The following is a 14,532-nucleotide window of genomic DNA, read 5'->3' as shown; positions in this document are numbered from 1 at the left end:
TGATTATTAAGAGCATTTCAATGAGCTTTCAACGTCTTGTCATCATTTTATTTAAATGAGTAAGATAAAATCTTGTAGTTTCCATGGGTAATGAAAATGGAAGTCTTATGTTCTTTTGTTTAAATGTTTTTCCAAGTACTTCTGCCAGTGTTTCTTTTGTTCTGATGGAAAATAATTGGAAATACGTTAAATTTTAAAGCTTTACTCTCCCATTCTGAGGAGGTTTAGAAGTTGATTCTTGACAGTGATGACTCATGTTTTTTCTCCTTTTTAATAAGGTTCTTATTTTTTCTAAGTGGATGTTTGGTGTGATTGTTTATGCAAACAATATATAAAACTTGAGATTGTATCCAAAACAGCTAGACTATTATAGCATTTTAGTTTCTATGGGCCTGTAATGATTTGCATGATAGACTTGAATCGTTCTTCTCCCATCTGTCAGCGTGATCTAGAACTCCAGGGCTATCTTTAAAACCAGTCAGTATTTTTATTTATAAAATTGATATTGCAGCTGTCTTCCAGTTAGATGGAAAGCTTAGAAAATGTCAGTCACTAACACGGGCTAAAATATTTAAAAAGTGTTTCAAAAACCAGATTCCCCTTGTGATTCATCATCTTTTGTTTGTGAAGATGGATTTGCAGAAGAATTAATCAAAATAAATTGTTTTCTGTCCTGTAGTCATTAAAGAAATATTATGCTTTAGCCTAAGGGTTTAGGGCCCAAAAATATATTGTGAAATGTTTCATATATTTACCCAGTGTTAAAAAAGGATAATATTTTTGTTTTCAGTCAGAATTTTAAGACTAAAATCTGTTTAACTCACAGTGGACATTTTTCATTAAGAATCTCTTTTCTCCTTATCTAGTTGTTTCCTGATAAAGGCACAGAGAAAACAGAGAAGGTATTTTTTTCTTAGACTTAAGTGTTAAAAATTCAAAATTGGAAATCACTTAATATACAAATTAAATGGAGAAAATAATTATTTTTAGGTTGATTTTGATTCAGCAGAAGATACCAAATTGATAGAGCTAGATGACTCACAGAAAAGTGAGCACACTGTATTCATAATGCCACCAGAGCCACCTCCTGATGATGGAAAGGACCTTTCACCAAAGTACAGGTAGTGGGAAATTATTTTTAAGGGATGCTTAGTCACACCTTTGATAGTTTCTTTTGTGATTATTAGTAAATACGTGTGTTAATAATTTGGAAGGTTATTTTCAACATTTATTCAGTGAACTAATGGAGATGACTATTTCGTGGTGATGCCACCAGGTATAATTAGAATTGGATCACCTTATTGGAAGGGAAGCTAGATGTTGTTCATTATTCACCTACACACTTATTTAACCATATTTTAATGTTTAAAAATTTCAAGTCTGAAGAAGAAAAAAATTATATCCGCCTTGATGATTTTGTTGCCAATAATGTTGTTGTTAGCTAATATTAAAGATCTGTGAAATTCTTACAAATTGGTAAAATATTGAGAAAACTTAGAGGGCCAGAAATTGTTCTTTATTAAAAGAAACTAAAATAAAAAGAATAGGATCTAAATGAGAATCTTTTGCGAAAGTAAAATGGATTTGATTTTTTTTATTATTGTGATAATAATACAGTTTAGTAAATTTAGGAAGTAAAAAAAAAACTAAAATCTATCATTTTAGCACTAATGTAATGTCTGTAAACAACTGAATATAAATCTTTTCCTGTCTTTTTATACATTAATATGTTTTCCGAAAAGAAATCTTGAGTTCATCTTGTTCATTCTTTGTAACTTGTGTTTTCCATTAAACCATCTGAATATTTTTCCATGACATTAAGTATTTTCGTGCCATGTCATTTTCAGTGACCACATTGCATGCATTTATTGGGATTTATTTAATACTGTGGATTTGTTTGTAGTTCATTGCTATTCATATCTTTGTGTATATACACAGTTATTTTATTAGGCTATATTCCTAAAAGTACAACTTATGGGTCAAAGGGAATGCAAAATAATGCCTTCCAAAAGTATAGAACTAATATACAATCTCACCAGGACAGGGATTGAGTGGCTTAATTACTATTGGCTTAATTAAGTGGCTTAAGTACTGTTTTGATTTCATGTAGACTACAGAATTCATTTTTGCCTTGCCTTACCTACTGTAAATTCGAATCCATATATTGACCCATGAGGTGAAATCAAATAGGGAAAGGTAACATCTCCCAGAATAAAACTGGCCAAAAGAAATAAGTAGGGCATTTCCAAGAAGAAGTTGAAATTGTCAATATGAAAAACATATTCAGCTTTTCTAGTATTCAGAGAATGCAAACCAAAATGAGTATAAACATTTTTAACCTTGGCTGTTAGGTTGAGAATAGGTTATGCTACTAGTTGGCGTGTATACCTGTAACCTTCCAGGAAATAATTTCACGTTGATAATAATAATTTTAATACTCTTGATGAACATTAGCCACAGCGAACTCTGTTACTGGGTACTCATCTTAAGAAATTAAGCAAAGATATTCACAAACACACCTGCACAAAGATATTTTACTGCAAAAAATTTAGAAATAAAAAATGCCCAACACTAAGTAATTGGTTAAATTGTGGTATATCCCTGAAATAAAATTATCATATTTTCTTTTCTTTTAAATGCCAAATGCCAATGCAAGGTAACTTTATGAAGAGAAGCTTAAAATTATGATTTGTATTGGCTATTATTTTTAAAATATAAATTGCCGTTTAATCCATGGGTGCTATTGAAAGGCTTAATTCCTCTGTCAAGATATCAGGGTTTTCTGTTTTCAGGGAATGGTTGAAAGTAACAAGTGGGGAAAAAAAGTAATACATGAGATAGAGAGAAGCCAAAGTTTCCTACATGGTAGCCTGTGTATCTTAGAACCATATCAACTTATATATTTGAAATTTTTTTTTCTACGTATGAATTTTGGGGGATAATATTAGGTACCATTGGAGGCATAGAAGTACTTCATTTCTTAACCAAGTAGTGAAACAATATGAAGAGTTAATGTATTTTAAATCAACAGTTCTATTTTTGCTTTTTATTTTAGTTACAAATACTTTCCACGACTGGACCTTAAGCTTTTTGACAGACCGCAGGAGTTGAAACTTTGTTTTAGTAGACATCCTACTGGGAATAGCATTACAAACAGTCCAGCTCTCATGGCCAAGAGAACTAAACAGGTCAAGTATTATTTGTTTTAATATATGTTAATGTAAAATGGGTAATGTAAATATGTAATATACAGCCCCAAATTTAGAATCATTACCCACAGCCACCATTTGAAGACCCATTATGGTTATTGTTGAATTAAAATAGATTTCTTACAACCCTACCTAAAATATTGAGGCTGAAGTTTTTTAATGCTTAACTTATGCTTTAAAAGAACCCTTGGGAACCAGATATACTTTATAAACAAAAAAAAAGCTTTGTTGAGCTATAATTCACACACTGTACAATTCACCAATTTAAAGCATGCAATTCAGTGAGTTTTAGTATGTGCACAGAGTTGTACAACCTCCCCACAATCAGTATTAGAACAATTTTTCATCACTCCATAAAAAAAGAAGCCCCACACTCCTTAGATGTTAAACACTTCCCAGTCCTAGGCATTCACTAATCTACTTTGTCTTTATAGATTTGCCTATTCTTGACATTTCACGTAAATGAACTCGTGCAATATATGGTCCTTCGTGCCTGACTTCTTTCATTTAGCATAATGTTTTCAAGATTCATCCATGTTGCAGCACAGATCAGTACTACCTTTCTTTTTCTTGCTGAATAATATTTCATTGTGTGAATATACTATATATATATATCATTTATCCATTCATCAGTAGATGGACATTTGGTTGGTTCCCACTTTTGGCTATTACGAATAATGTTGCAATGAACTTCTATATACAGGTATTTGTGTGCGTATATGTTTTCATTTTTCTTGGGTATAAACCTAGGAGTGTGTCATGGTAACTCTATGTTTACCATTTTGAAGAACTTTGAAACTGTTTTCCAAAGTGGCTGCACCATTTTTCGTTCCCACCATCAGTGTATGAGGGCTCCAATATCTCCACATTCTCATCAGCACTTGTTATTATCTTTCTTTTTTATTATAGCCTTTCTAGTGGTTGTGACGTGGTGTCTCATTATGGTTTTGATTTGCATTCTCTGATGGTTAATGTAAATACACTTTTCTACTAAATACTGACTTCTCAAGAGAGTTAACTTGGGACAGCCGAAACATCTTCCTTCATACTGTATCTGATTTAAGTATAAAGAGTGAAGCTATAGTTAGGTGTGGGTTAAAATTAAACACCCTTTATACATATACTGATATTTTGGGGGTCTTCGAAACATGGAAAATTCCAGAATGAATTTCTCAGTTCAGGTTTTACCAATTCATGGATAATCCCCAGAATCCTTGAGGTATTCCCCTAATTTTGTACATTACATATTTCTTTCAATGTTTAGAAGGGGAAACCAAAGAGTATTTTCTTACTGTGTCCATCTTGATAAAGGCAAGTTTCTGAAACGGGAGAATTTTGTTACTCAGTTTCTAAATCTCATTTTCACCAGAATTTTTTTTCCAGGCTCTCTGGAAAAGAAAAGGACCTTAAGATCTTAGAAAAACAAGGGGATATATTTTCAAATATATCTCTAAGTCTTATGGAGATGAAGCTCAAAAGTAAAATTAATACATCAGAGTGTTTTTATTTGGAGCACATCCTAGCAAAGGAGTCTTTGGTGCAGAGCACACCAGTGGCAGTCTGACAGATCCGAAAGGCTCTGTAGTTTCTGGGAGTATGTATAGTTTAATAAACTCAGTAGATGATTTTGATACCTGTTCTTTCTCCCACCTAAATCAGAATAAAAATCGGAAGTAGGGGGTATAACTATCTATTAGGTAGCAAGCTCCACAGTCTTTTCCAGACCATGTTGCCTGTGAAGGAATAGGTCTTTTTAAGGAATCAGTCAATGAAGGAGTTAACACAGACTAAGGAAGAAGTCCAAGCTGCTCTGAAGGCATTGGAGAAAAACAGGGCTCCAGGAATTGACGGAATATCAATTGAGATGTTTCAACAAACAGATTTAGCGCTGGAGGTGCTCACTCATCTATGCCAAGAAATATGGAAGAGAGCTTCCTGGCCAACTGACTGGAAGAGATCCATATTTATGCCTATTCCCAAGAAAGGTGATCCAACCAAATGTGGAAATTATAGAACAATATCATTAATATCACACGCAATGACTGAGACTAGAGGAATCCCGGCGGTCATGGTCCCCAAACCTTTTGTTGGCCCAGGACAGGAACTATTCCCGAAGACAACTCGTCAGACATGGAAGGGACTGGACAGTGGGTTGGAGAGAGATGCTGACGAAGAGTGAGCTACTTGTATCAGGTGGACACTTGAGACTGTGTTGGCATCTCCTGTCTGGAGGGGAGATAGGAGGGTAGAGAGGGTTAGAAACTGGTAAAATTGTCATGAAAGGAAAGACTGGAAGGAGGGAGCGGGCTGACTCATTAGGGGGAGAGTAAGTGGGAGTATGGAGTAAGGTGTATATAAGCTTATATGTGACAGACTGACTTGATTTGTAAACGTTCACTTGAAGCTCAATAAAAATTATTAAAAAAAAATCACGCGCAAGCAAAATTTTGCTGAAGATCATTCAAAAATGGCTGCAGCAGTATATCGACAGGGAACTGCCAGAAATTCAGGCCAGTTTCAGAAGAGGACGTGGAACCAGGGATGTCATTGCTGACATCAGATGGATCTTGGCTGAAAGCAGATGATACCAGAAGGATGTTTACCTGTGTTTTATTGACTATGCAAAGGCATTCGACTGTGTAGATCATAACAAATTGTGGATAACATTGTGAAGAATGGGAATTCCAGAACACTTAATTGTGCTCATGAGGAACCTTTACATAGATCAAGAGGCAGCTGTTCAGACAGAACAAGGGGATACTGATTGGCTTAAAGTCAGGAAGGGTGTGTGTTAGGGTTGTATTCTTTCTCCATACCTATTCAATCTGTATGCTGAGCAAATAATCCGAGAAGCTGGACTATATGAAGAAGAACGGGGAATCAGCATTGGAGGAAGACTCATTAACAACCTGTGTTATGCAGATGACACAACTTTGCTTGCTGAAGGTGAAGAGGACTTGAAGCACTTACTCAAAGACCAACCCACTGCTGTCGAGTTGATTCCGACTCATAGCGACCCTATAGGACAGAGTAGAACTGCCCCATAGAGTTTGCAAGGAGCACTTGGCGGATTTGAACTGCCAACCTCTTGGTTAGCAGCCGTAGCACTTAGCTACTACGTCGCGAGGGTTTCCAAGCACTTACTAATGAAGATCAAAGACCACAGCCTTCAGTATGGATTGCATCTCAACATAAAGAAAACAAAAATTCTCACAACTGGACCAGTGAGCAACATCATGATAAACAGAGAAAGGATTGAAGTTGTCAAGGATTTCATTTTACTTGGATCCACAATCAACAGCCATAGAAGCACCAGTCAAGAAATCAAAAGATGCATTGCATTGGGTAAATCTGCTGCAAAGGACCTCTTTAAAGTGTTGAAGAGCAAAGATACCACCTTGAAGTCTCAGGTGCACCTGACCCAAGCCATGGTATTTTCAGTCACATCATATGCATATGAAAGCTGGATGATGAATAAGGAAGACCGAAGAAGAGTTGACGCTTTTGAATTGTGGTGTTAGCGAAGAATATTGAATATACCGTGGACTGCCAAAAGAACGAACAAATCTGTCTTAGAAGTGCAGCCAGAATGCTCCTTAGAGGCAAGGATGGCGAGACTGTGTCTTACATACTTTGGACATGTTGTGAGGAGGGGTCAGTCCCTGGAGAAGGACATCATGCTTGGCAGAGTACAGGGTCAGCAGAAAAGAGGAAGACCCTCAACGAGGTGGATTGACACAGTGGCAGCAACAATGAGTGCAAGCATAACAACGACTGTAAGGATGGCTCAGGACCAGGCAGTGTTTTGTTCTGTTGTGTATAGGGTCACTATGAGTTGGAGCCGACTCAACATCACCTAACAACAACAAAATGGCTAAGGAGGGTAGAGTGGAAATCTTGGCAGGAACTAGCCTAGGGCATCTTAAATTTTAGCAGGGAGAAGAGGGGGAAGAATATCACTTTTTAGGAATGAGATTGAGAATGATATTGAGATTGAGGAACTCGTAAGTTATCAGTGGTTAAATCTGGGGTATATGGTTTCAGTCATCCTTTCATCCATCAAATATGAGCGCCTTCTGTGTTTGATGAGTATGAATGATCTTCTCCCTAGAAATTTCTAGTCTCTTACGGGAAACATTCTTGCCAGAAAATACAACAGCAAAGTGCTTCTATAGAAATATGTTCAAAGAACCACGTAGAAAGCCACCCACAAAAGTAAAATTACAAAATGCTTGATTTTGGGGTCAAATTTTACGTGTTAAAATTGTCTTTTTCTTTTACTGCTCACTCCTCCCACCCCTTATTTTAACAAATATCTTAATATTTTATTTTTAGGAGATAAAAACAGCTCATAAGTTGGCCAAGAGATGTTATACAAATCCACCCCAGTGGGCCAAGTGCCTGTTCAGTCATTGTTACAGCCTGTGGTTCATCTGTCTCCCAGCCTATGTCAGAGTCTCTCATCCCAAGGTGAAAGCACTTCAGCAGGCTTGCGATGTGCTTATTAAGATGAGGAAAACAGATGTGGACCCGCTCGATGAGGCGAGTATAATGAATAGTCCTTATTTCTAAGATAAATTTTATTTTTAAGAGAAATGAATTCTCAGTTGCTTCAAAGAGTTCCCTAAACATTTTTCATTAAGTGGGAAAGGTAAAACTGTTCATCGGTTTCGTAGAACTTAGTATATGTTGTTTATTTTAACTTCTTTGAGATGAAGCAGAGACCTCCTTACTAACCAGGTTGTTTTCCTTGATAAACAGAAAATAATACTGACTTCTTTTTATTCTTACTATAACTTTATTAGGGAGCAGATAGAGAATAGGCTTTTAGCAGGTGGCTCTCCGCTTATAATCTGTGTCCTAAGGTGAGTTATGTAACCTACCTTTTTTTTCAGATTATTCATCTGAAAATGTAGATCAGATTTTTCTCAATCTGGCATTACTGACACTTTGACCCATATAAACTCTTTATCTTTGGGGGGGTGGTCTGTCCAGTTGTACATCATAGAATGTTTAGCAGTATCCCTGGCCTCTACTCACTAGATGTCAGTAGCATATCCCTCCAGCCCCCCACTCCAGTCTTGATAATCAAAAATGTCTCCGGACATTGCCAGATGTCCCCTACGGGCCAAAATTACCCTCAGTTGCGAACCACTAATGTAGATTATAAAGGTAATACCTTCCTAATTAGGTTGAGTTGAGTGTAAAGTTGGTTAATATATGTGAAGTGACTGGAGTAGTGCCTGGCTCACAGTAGGCACCCAGTGAATGTTGTTCAGAGCATTTCACGTGCATAATCTCTCTAAAGCCTCAGAACCACCCTAAAGGTAGGTGGTAGCTTCATCCACTCACAGCTGAGGAAACTGAAACAGAAGCATTTATTTAGCCTTTGTCTTTGTTATTTTTCCCTTTAGAAATACTTTACATGTTAATATAAATATAAATACGAATAATATTTAGAATCAGAATAGAATTTAAAATAAAAATTCAGAGGACGAGAGCACAGGGATGGACGGGAAATGGGATTTAAGAGGAAAGAGCACACAGGAGGCTTGTACAATAACTGATTTTTTATTTTTTAAAAGAAAAAAGATTGGAAACTCATTTGGCATATACAATATTAAGGTTTGATAATGCTTTTGGACACACTGAAACTCACTTTTTTGTAAGTATTTATGTTATAAAAAATATGAAGTTAGAAGACAAGAACTAAACTACCATTTTCATATTTGATTACATTTTCTTTCATCTAGTGTTTACAAAATAACCTGGAAATTCAAAGCACTTGATCAGAAGATGTGTTTTGCACATCATACATTTTCGTGTTTTTAAAAATTTGTTTCTTATTTCTGGTACTGATAGAGTTAGTTTTTATATCTAAAATGTGTTTTAACTTTGTGCAAAGCATCCCAGTTCCCCAGTTGTTGTCAAGTCGGTTCTAACTCGCGGTGACCCGTGTGCATCAGCGTAGACCTGTGCTCCAGAGGGTTTCCAGTGGCTGGTATTTCAGAAGTAGGTCGCCAGGCCTTTCTTCTGAGGCAGCTCTGAATTCTAGCCTTTCATATAGCAGCCAAACATGTTAGCTGTTTGTACCACCCAGGGACTTTGTGAAAAGCATAGTGAAGTATAAAGTATTTTTAAAATGTTTGAAAGTATGCCATTAAAGAGAACAAATCATGATTGTATTACTGTACTCTAAATTCAGAGGAAATACTTGGTCAAGTGGCCTTGATAAATAATAAATTCATAAGACACATCACAAATGGCCCTAAAAGTAGTTTTTCCTTGGTAGGTGATAAAGTTTTATGGTAATCTCTGGTGCTCACAATTAAATTCTCTTGTTTTCAAACATGCAGCAATTACGTCTACTAAGCTAAAAATGTTTCTAGAATATTTTCCTAATAAATGCCATGATATAAGGTTTGGAATTTCGAGGTTAAATTATTATGTTTCTACTTGTAACAAATTATGTTGACAAATTTGTAGCCTCCTAAAGTAATTGCATCTCTGCAATTGGGAGAAATTAATGTTTATTTTAAAACTTAAGAATTAATATTTGCTGGATATATTTGATGTTCTTTGTTTATAGATTACACATAGAATAGCACATTAAACTTTTCACATACATTATTTCCTTTGGTATTCCCAGCAACTCTGTGAGACAATTTATGTATTAGCCACACTTTACAAAGAAAGAAATTGAAACTTAGATGAAATGATATAAACATAATGTCACCTGCCAGTAAATGGTTTCTGAATTTTAGGTCCATATTTCATGAGAACTCAATGTCTCATTCATATGCCTAATGTTTTATTTCAGCAGTTTTTCTGTTCTTCCTGTTACATCATTAAATATTTAAAAATTAAAACTCCTCAGAAGCCCCAGAAATAGTATATGTGCCGAATATGCTACATTAAAGCTAAAAGACATAGTGCATTTTGCTTTTAATATTATTTATTATACTTTTAATAAAAAATGAAATACTTGTGTCAAGCTTATTCCTACGCTGTTTCCTCTATTTATACAGCCATTGTTGTATATTGCTGTGTAACAAACCACCTCAGAACTTAGTGGCTTAGAACAGCCATTTTATTAAATCTCATGATTTTATGTGCTGAGAATCTAGGAAGGATTCTGAGTAATTTTTCTGTCCCGCGTCACATCTACTGGGGTCACTTGGTTGTAATCAGTTGCTAGCTCGTCTGGTCCTGAGGGTCCCAGATCGCTTAACTGAAGTGCTAGCCAGGTACCTTGGCAGGGTTGGCTGGAAGGCTGGGCTCACATAGACCCCTGTCCTTCCATGTAGTCTCAGAACTCTCTGTGTGGAACTTGGACTTTTTCCATAATAGCTTAGAACTCTAGGATTGAGTGTTTCAAGAGACAGAAAGTGGAAGCTACCAGTTTCTTAACTCCTGAGCGAAGAAACTGGCACAGTGTCACTTGTGCAGAATTCTTTTGGTCATGTAGCCTCAGGAGCCCTTTCCCCTCAGTTCAGGAGGAGAGACAGAGACCTCTCAATGGGAGGAGCACCAAAGAATTCGTGGCCATCTTTCCTCTACCACAGATATCCAGGAGATACTGTGTCATAGGCAACAAAATACTACAACGGACAATTCTACCCCTGGCATTATTACTATTTCTTCAGTTAGTCCCTGGCTCTTATGCAAATAAACATGGGAACATTGGGAGAACACGGTGCAGACTTCTGAATGAATTCACTGGTTAAAATAGTGTTGATAATTCAGATTAATTCCAATTTGACAGAAAATTATTTACTTCTTCATGACTCACACAGTTGTACAGTTGAATGAAGCTTTTAAGATATCTTAGTTCAACTTCAGCCTAAAGCTGAGATATGCTATAAAAAGTATGTAACATGGTATCTTGCCTATGTTTGAGTTAGCTCTAATTGCTAGGAAGTATGTGTGTTCTATGTTGAGCTCAGTTCCGCGTATTTGACTTCTTTGGAATGGCACAAATTGTGCACTCCATCTTCTATGTGACAGCTCGTTCTTTAGATGTTTGAAGAGCCCTGTGTTGCACTCTTCTGTAACCCTAAATACAGCCACCTAGCTCTTTAACTTGTTCCCCTTTCATGTCGTTCCCTAACACTTACTTACCCTACTCATTTACACAGTGACTGGCAGCTTCTGACCTCCTCCTGTTCAGTTATGCTGTGCCATTTCTAGCTTCATAGTACTGACCTTGATGATTCTCTGGCTCTTCAAAAGCTCTTTTCCTGTTTCATTTCTTCTATTCTCTTCAATAAGATACCATTTCTCAAGTCTTTTTGGTTTTTCATTTTGTAGAGAGAGCCCTTTGGCTTTATGGTACTCACAATTGTTAACCAACTTTGTCCTGAGGTTAATGAAACATAATTTACAAGTCCTAAGAAGAGGATCTTCTGTATGAGTGTTTCCTTATTCACAAATCAAGTTGCAGCAGCAGTCTGTGGCTGCCCTGTCAGTGTTTATGCAAACTGGCTCACTCCTTGCCAGGGATGCTTCAGATTCATTTTTTTTTTAATTGTGCTTTAAGTGAAAGTTTACAGTTCAGGTTAGTTTCTCATACAAAAGTTTATACACATGTTCTTATGTGACCCTAGCTGTTCTCCCTGCAATGTGACTGCACACTCATCCTTTCCACCCTGGGTTTCCCGTGTCTCATGTTTCATTCTTTATGATTTCTACCTTCTTCCAATTTATGAGATTCTCACTTTTAGGAGTTCCTAACTAACTTGTCCTGTTATTGAATCTGGCCCTCTTAGGTAAGCACAAGTCTTCCAAAAAGCCTTTGCTAATAATATCACAGCATACCAGGTTTACAGAATCCTTTTTGTTATACAGGCATTCTGGAAATGCTGTCTTTATGATGAGTTTGGTTTAGAATATAAAACAGTGCCTGGGTAGAGAGCTATTTTAATCATACTCAGTTTTAAAATGAATTCCATTTCAATTTATGGCGAGTAATAGTCCTTCTCTTGTGTGGACTGAGTTACTCAAACATAGGTCTTATGTGAAATAGTTAATAAATGGTGCTGGTATTTCCATTAATGAATAAGTTTTAAAATAATTTACTGAGACTCTAAAACCAGAACATAGGAGAAAATAGTGCTTTTAATGATTTTATGAGAAGAAGAATTGAATAAACTTGTTTTAAAATCTCTACAAGTTACAGAGTAATATGCTAATGACTGATTTTTTTGTTAATTTTTTGTTAGGTGTGTTATCGAGTAGTAATGCAACTTTGTGGACTTTGGGACCATCCGGTTTTAGCAGTGAGAGTCTTATTTGAAATGAAAGCTGCTAAGATAAAGCCAAATGCCATTACTTATGGTTATTATAATAAGGTGAGTAGGGTTGAAATTAGGCAATATATGCTGCTTATTAGGAACAATTTTTTAAATACTTATTCATGACATCTCTCTTAGAGGAGATTTTGGAGCTGTAATTTTTTATGAGTGTGTGCATATGTATACATATATTTTTTAAATCACAAATTCCTAATAAACATTATTTTTACCTTTAGGTTGTTTTGGAGAGCTCATGGCCTAGCAGTACCCGCAGTGGTATTTTCTTATGGACGAAGGTACGGAATGTGGTGCGTGGCTTGGCACAATTTAGGCAGCCACTTAAAAGGACTGTGCCAAAGTCACAGTTCTCCTCAATAGCAGGTAATACGTGTGACTGGAAAGATGCTTTGTTGTTGACCCGTGAGCTTTTATAGGCATGTGAACTCTTAATTATTTGAAGTAAAAAACTTGGATGAAATTTTGCTTGATAATGGCATGTACAACTAGAGACAGGAATTACCTTCGTCCGAAATACTTTTTGTCATTTTCAGAAATTTAGAAAGTGTTCTGCAACTTTAAATGCACTGTGGGCCATTCATGCTTAGTTTCAGAGGTCGTCAGTGCATGGGTAATTGAACTATTGTCCTTATCTTTAGCTCCTCAGAGTGCCACAGGTGGAAGTGATGGGGACACGGTGAGCCACGGGAGCGTGGATAGTTCTAATGATGCTAACAGTGGGGAGCACACAGTCTTCGTCAGAGATTTAATCAGGCTTGATTCCACTGATAATCACTCTAGCACAGGTACTAAAATCTGGATTTTACTAACCCTCCACTTACTCTCATGTTGTCTTTTCGTTTTTTTAAAAAAAACTTTTCCTTTCTTGAGTTTGTGCAATATAAACATTTTAAAAATACTCTCTATTAGTAAGGGAAGAAATTACGCCTCTTACCTCAGATCACTTCTCTTTATTTCCTGTAGTGTAAAATGAACGTTGGAGTGCTGTTCACAAGGCTGTAGTGTGATGCTTCCGAAACAGTCTCTTTGTATTTGTTCGTCATTAATTTGTGGAAGTGCACAGCGTTATTGTTAAGGATTGTGAGCTAATGAACTTGAACATTAGTAACACAACTTGTAAATCTTTTTTTTACCAAATGGAAAATTCTTAAAGCTTTGAGATTACGAATATTAAGGAGGGAAGAAAATAAGTCAAATGCCATGAGAAAAGATATTTGATTGCGTATTTATTAATTTAAATAACACTGTAAAAAACCTGAGCAACCACAGAAGCTATTTTTTACATACGTAACTATGGGCATAACCTGTTTTCTGAAGGCAGAAGTAAGTGTAATTAAAGCAGCACATTGGACAGGTACCTGTGTGTCGTACATCCTTCTTGTGTTTTTGTTGTTGTTGCTGTTGTTAATATCTCAAGCTTTTCTTGAAAAAGATTCAGAGTCTAATTCCTGTGCTTCTTCTGATGAACTTGTCTCAATGACTGAAGTACCCTTTTCTCTGCTCTTTGTCGCTCTGCTTTTTGCTCTGTGCTGTTTCTTGGTGCTGCATTTGTCCTTGGCTGTCACGGTGTGGGGTGCAGACAGACATATATGACGTGAAGCCGTGGATACACGTGTGCATTAATTCTACCCTTGAATGTTAACTACTTCAGGTAATTTCCCATTTATTAGGTTAAATTTTGCTGACATGCAAGGGTGGGGGAGAGACCTTGTGCTGTACTTTAAGTATTATTACAAGTAGAAAACAAGTTTAGTTTTCCTGGTTTTTCTTCTTCAAATAAGTGTAATCATACAGACTCCACTAAAAATATCCAACTAACAGTTTGTGGTCAGTTTGCACAACATACTCGTTATCACATTTGAAAATACACTGTACCTTGCTTTAATTCTTATTTCAGGTTAGTTTGTAGCATCAGTGTGTCAAGCAGTGTTATGGGCATTATTGAATTTATTGTTGTGTAAGAAGCTGTTAGGTGGTTTTTGCGTTTTCAAACTGGTCCATGGAATTCTGTG

At 36.3% G+C, this 14,532-nt stretch overlaps 1 protein-coding gene across 5 annotated transcripts in view; it reads left to right on the top strand.

The window, feature by feature from the left end:
• DENND4C (DENN domain containing 4C) overlaps positions 1-14,532 on the top strand; it is a 128,459-nt gene that overhangs the window by 73,821 nt on the left and 40,106 nt on the right. For 4 of the 5 annotated variants that reach the window (XM_010587911.3, XM_010587910.3, XM_010587913.3 and 1 more), the window contains exons 14-20: positions 867-902; positions 991-1,121; positions 3,056-3,188; positions 7,545-7,751; positions 12,431-12,559; positions 12,739-12,883; positions 13,159-13,305. In XM_010587911.3, coding sequence (XP_010586213.1) covers positions 867-902; positions 991-1,121; positions 3,056-3,188; positions 7,545-7,751; positions 12,431-12,559; positions 12,739-12,883; positions 13,159-13,305 — 928 coding nt within the window. The remainder of the gene's footprint in view (positions 1-866; positions 903-990; positions 1,122-3,055; positions 3,189-7,544; positions 7,752-12,430; positions 12,560-12,738; positions 12,884-13,158; positions 13,306-14,532) is intronic. The other variant, XM_003407341.4, reaches the window with a different exon arrangement.

The sequence above is a fragment of the Loxodonta africana genome, chromosome 9 (genome assembly GCF_030014295.1).
Source record: "Loxodonta africana isolate mLoxAfr1 chromosome 9, mLoxAfr1.hap2, whole genome shotgun sequence".
In the NCBI taxonomy this organism is placed as follows: Eukaryota; Metazoa; Chordata; class Mammalia; order Proboscidea; family Elephantidae; genus Loxodonta; species Loxodonta africana.
The sequence above is the reverse complement of the archived record's forward strand: the minus strand, read 5'-3'. Positions and strand labels throughout refer to the sequence as shown.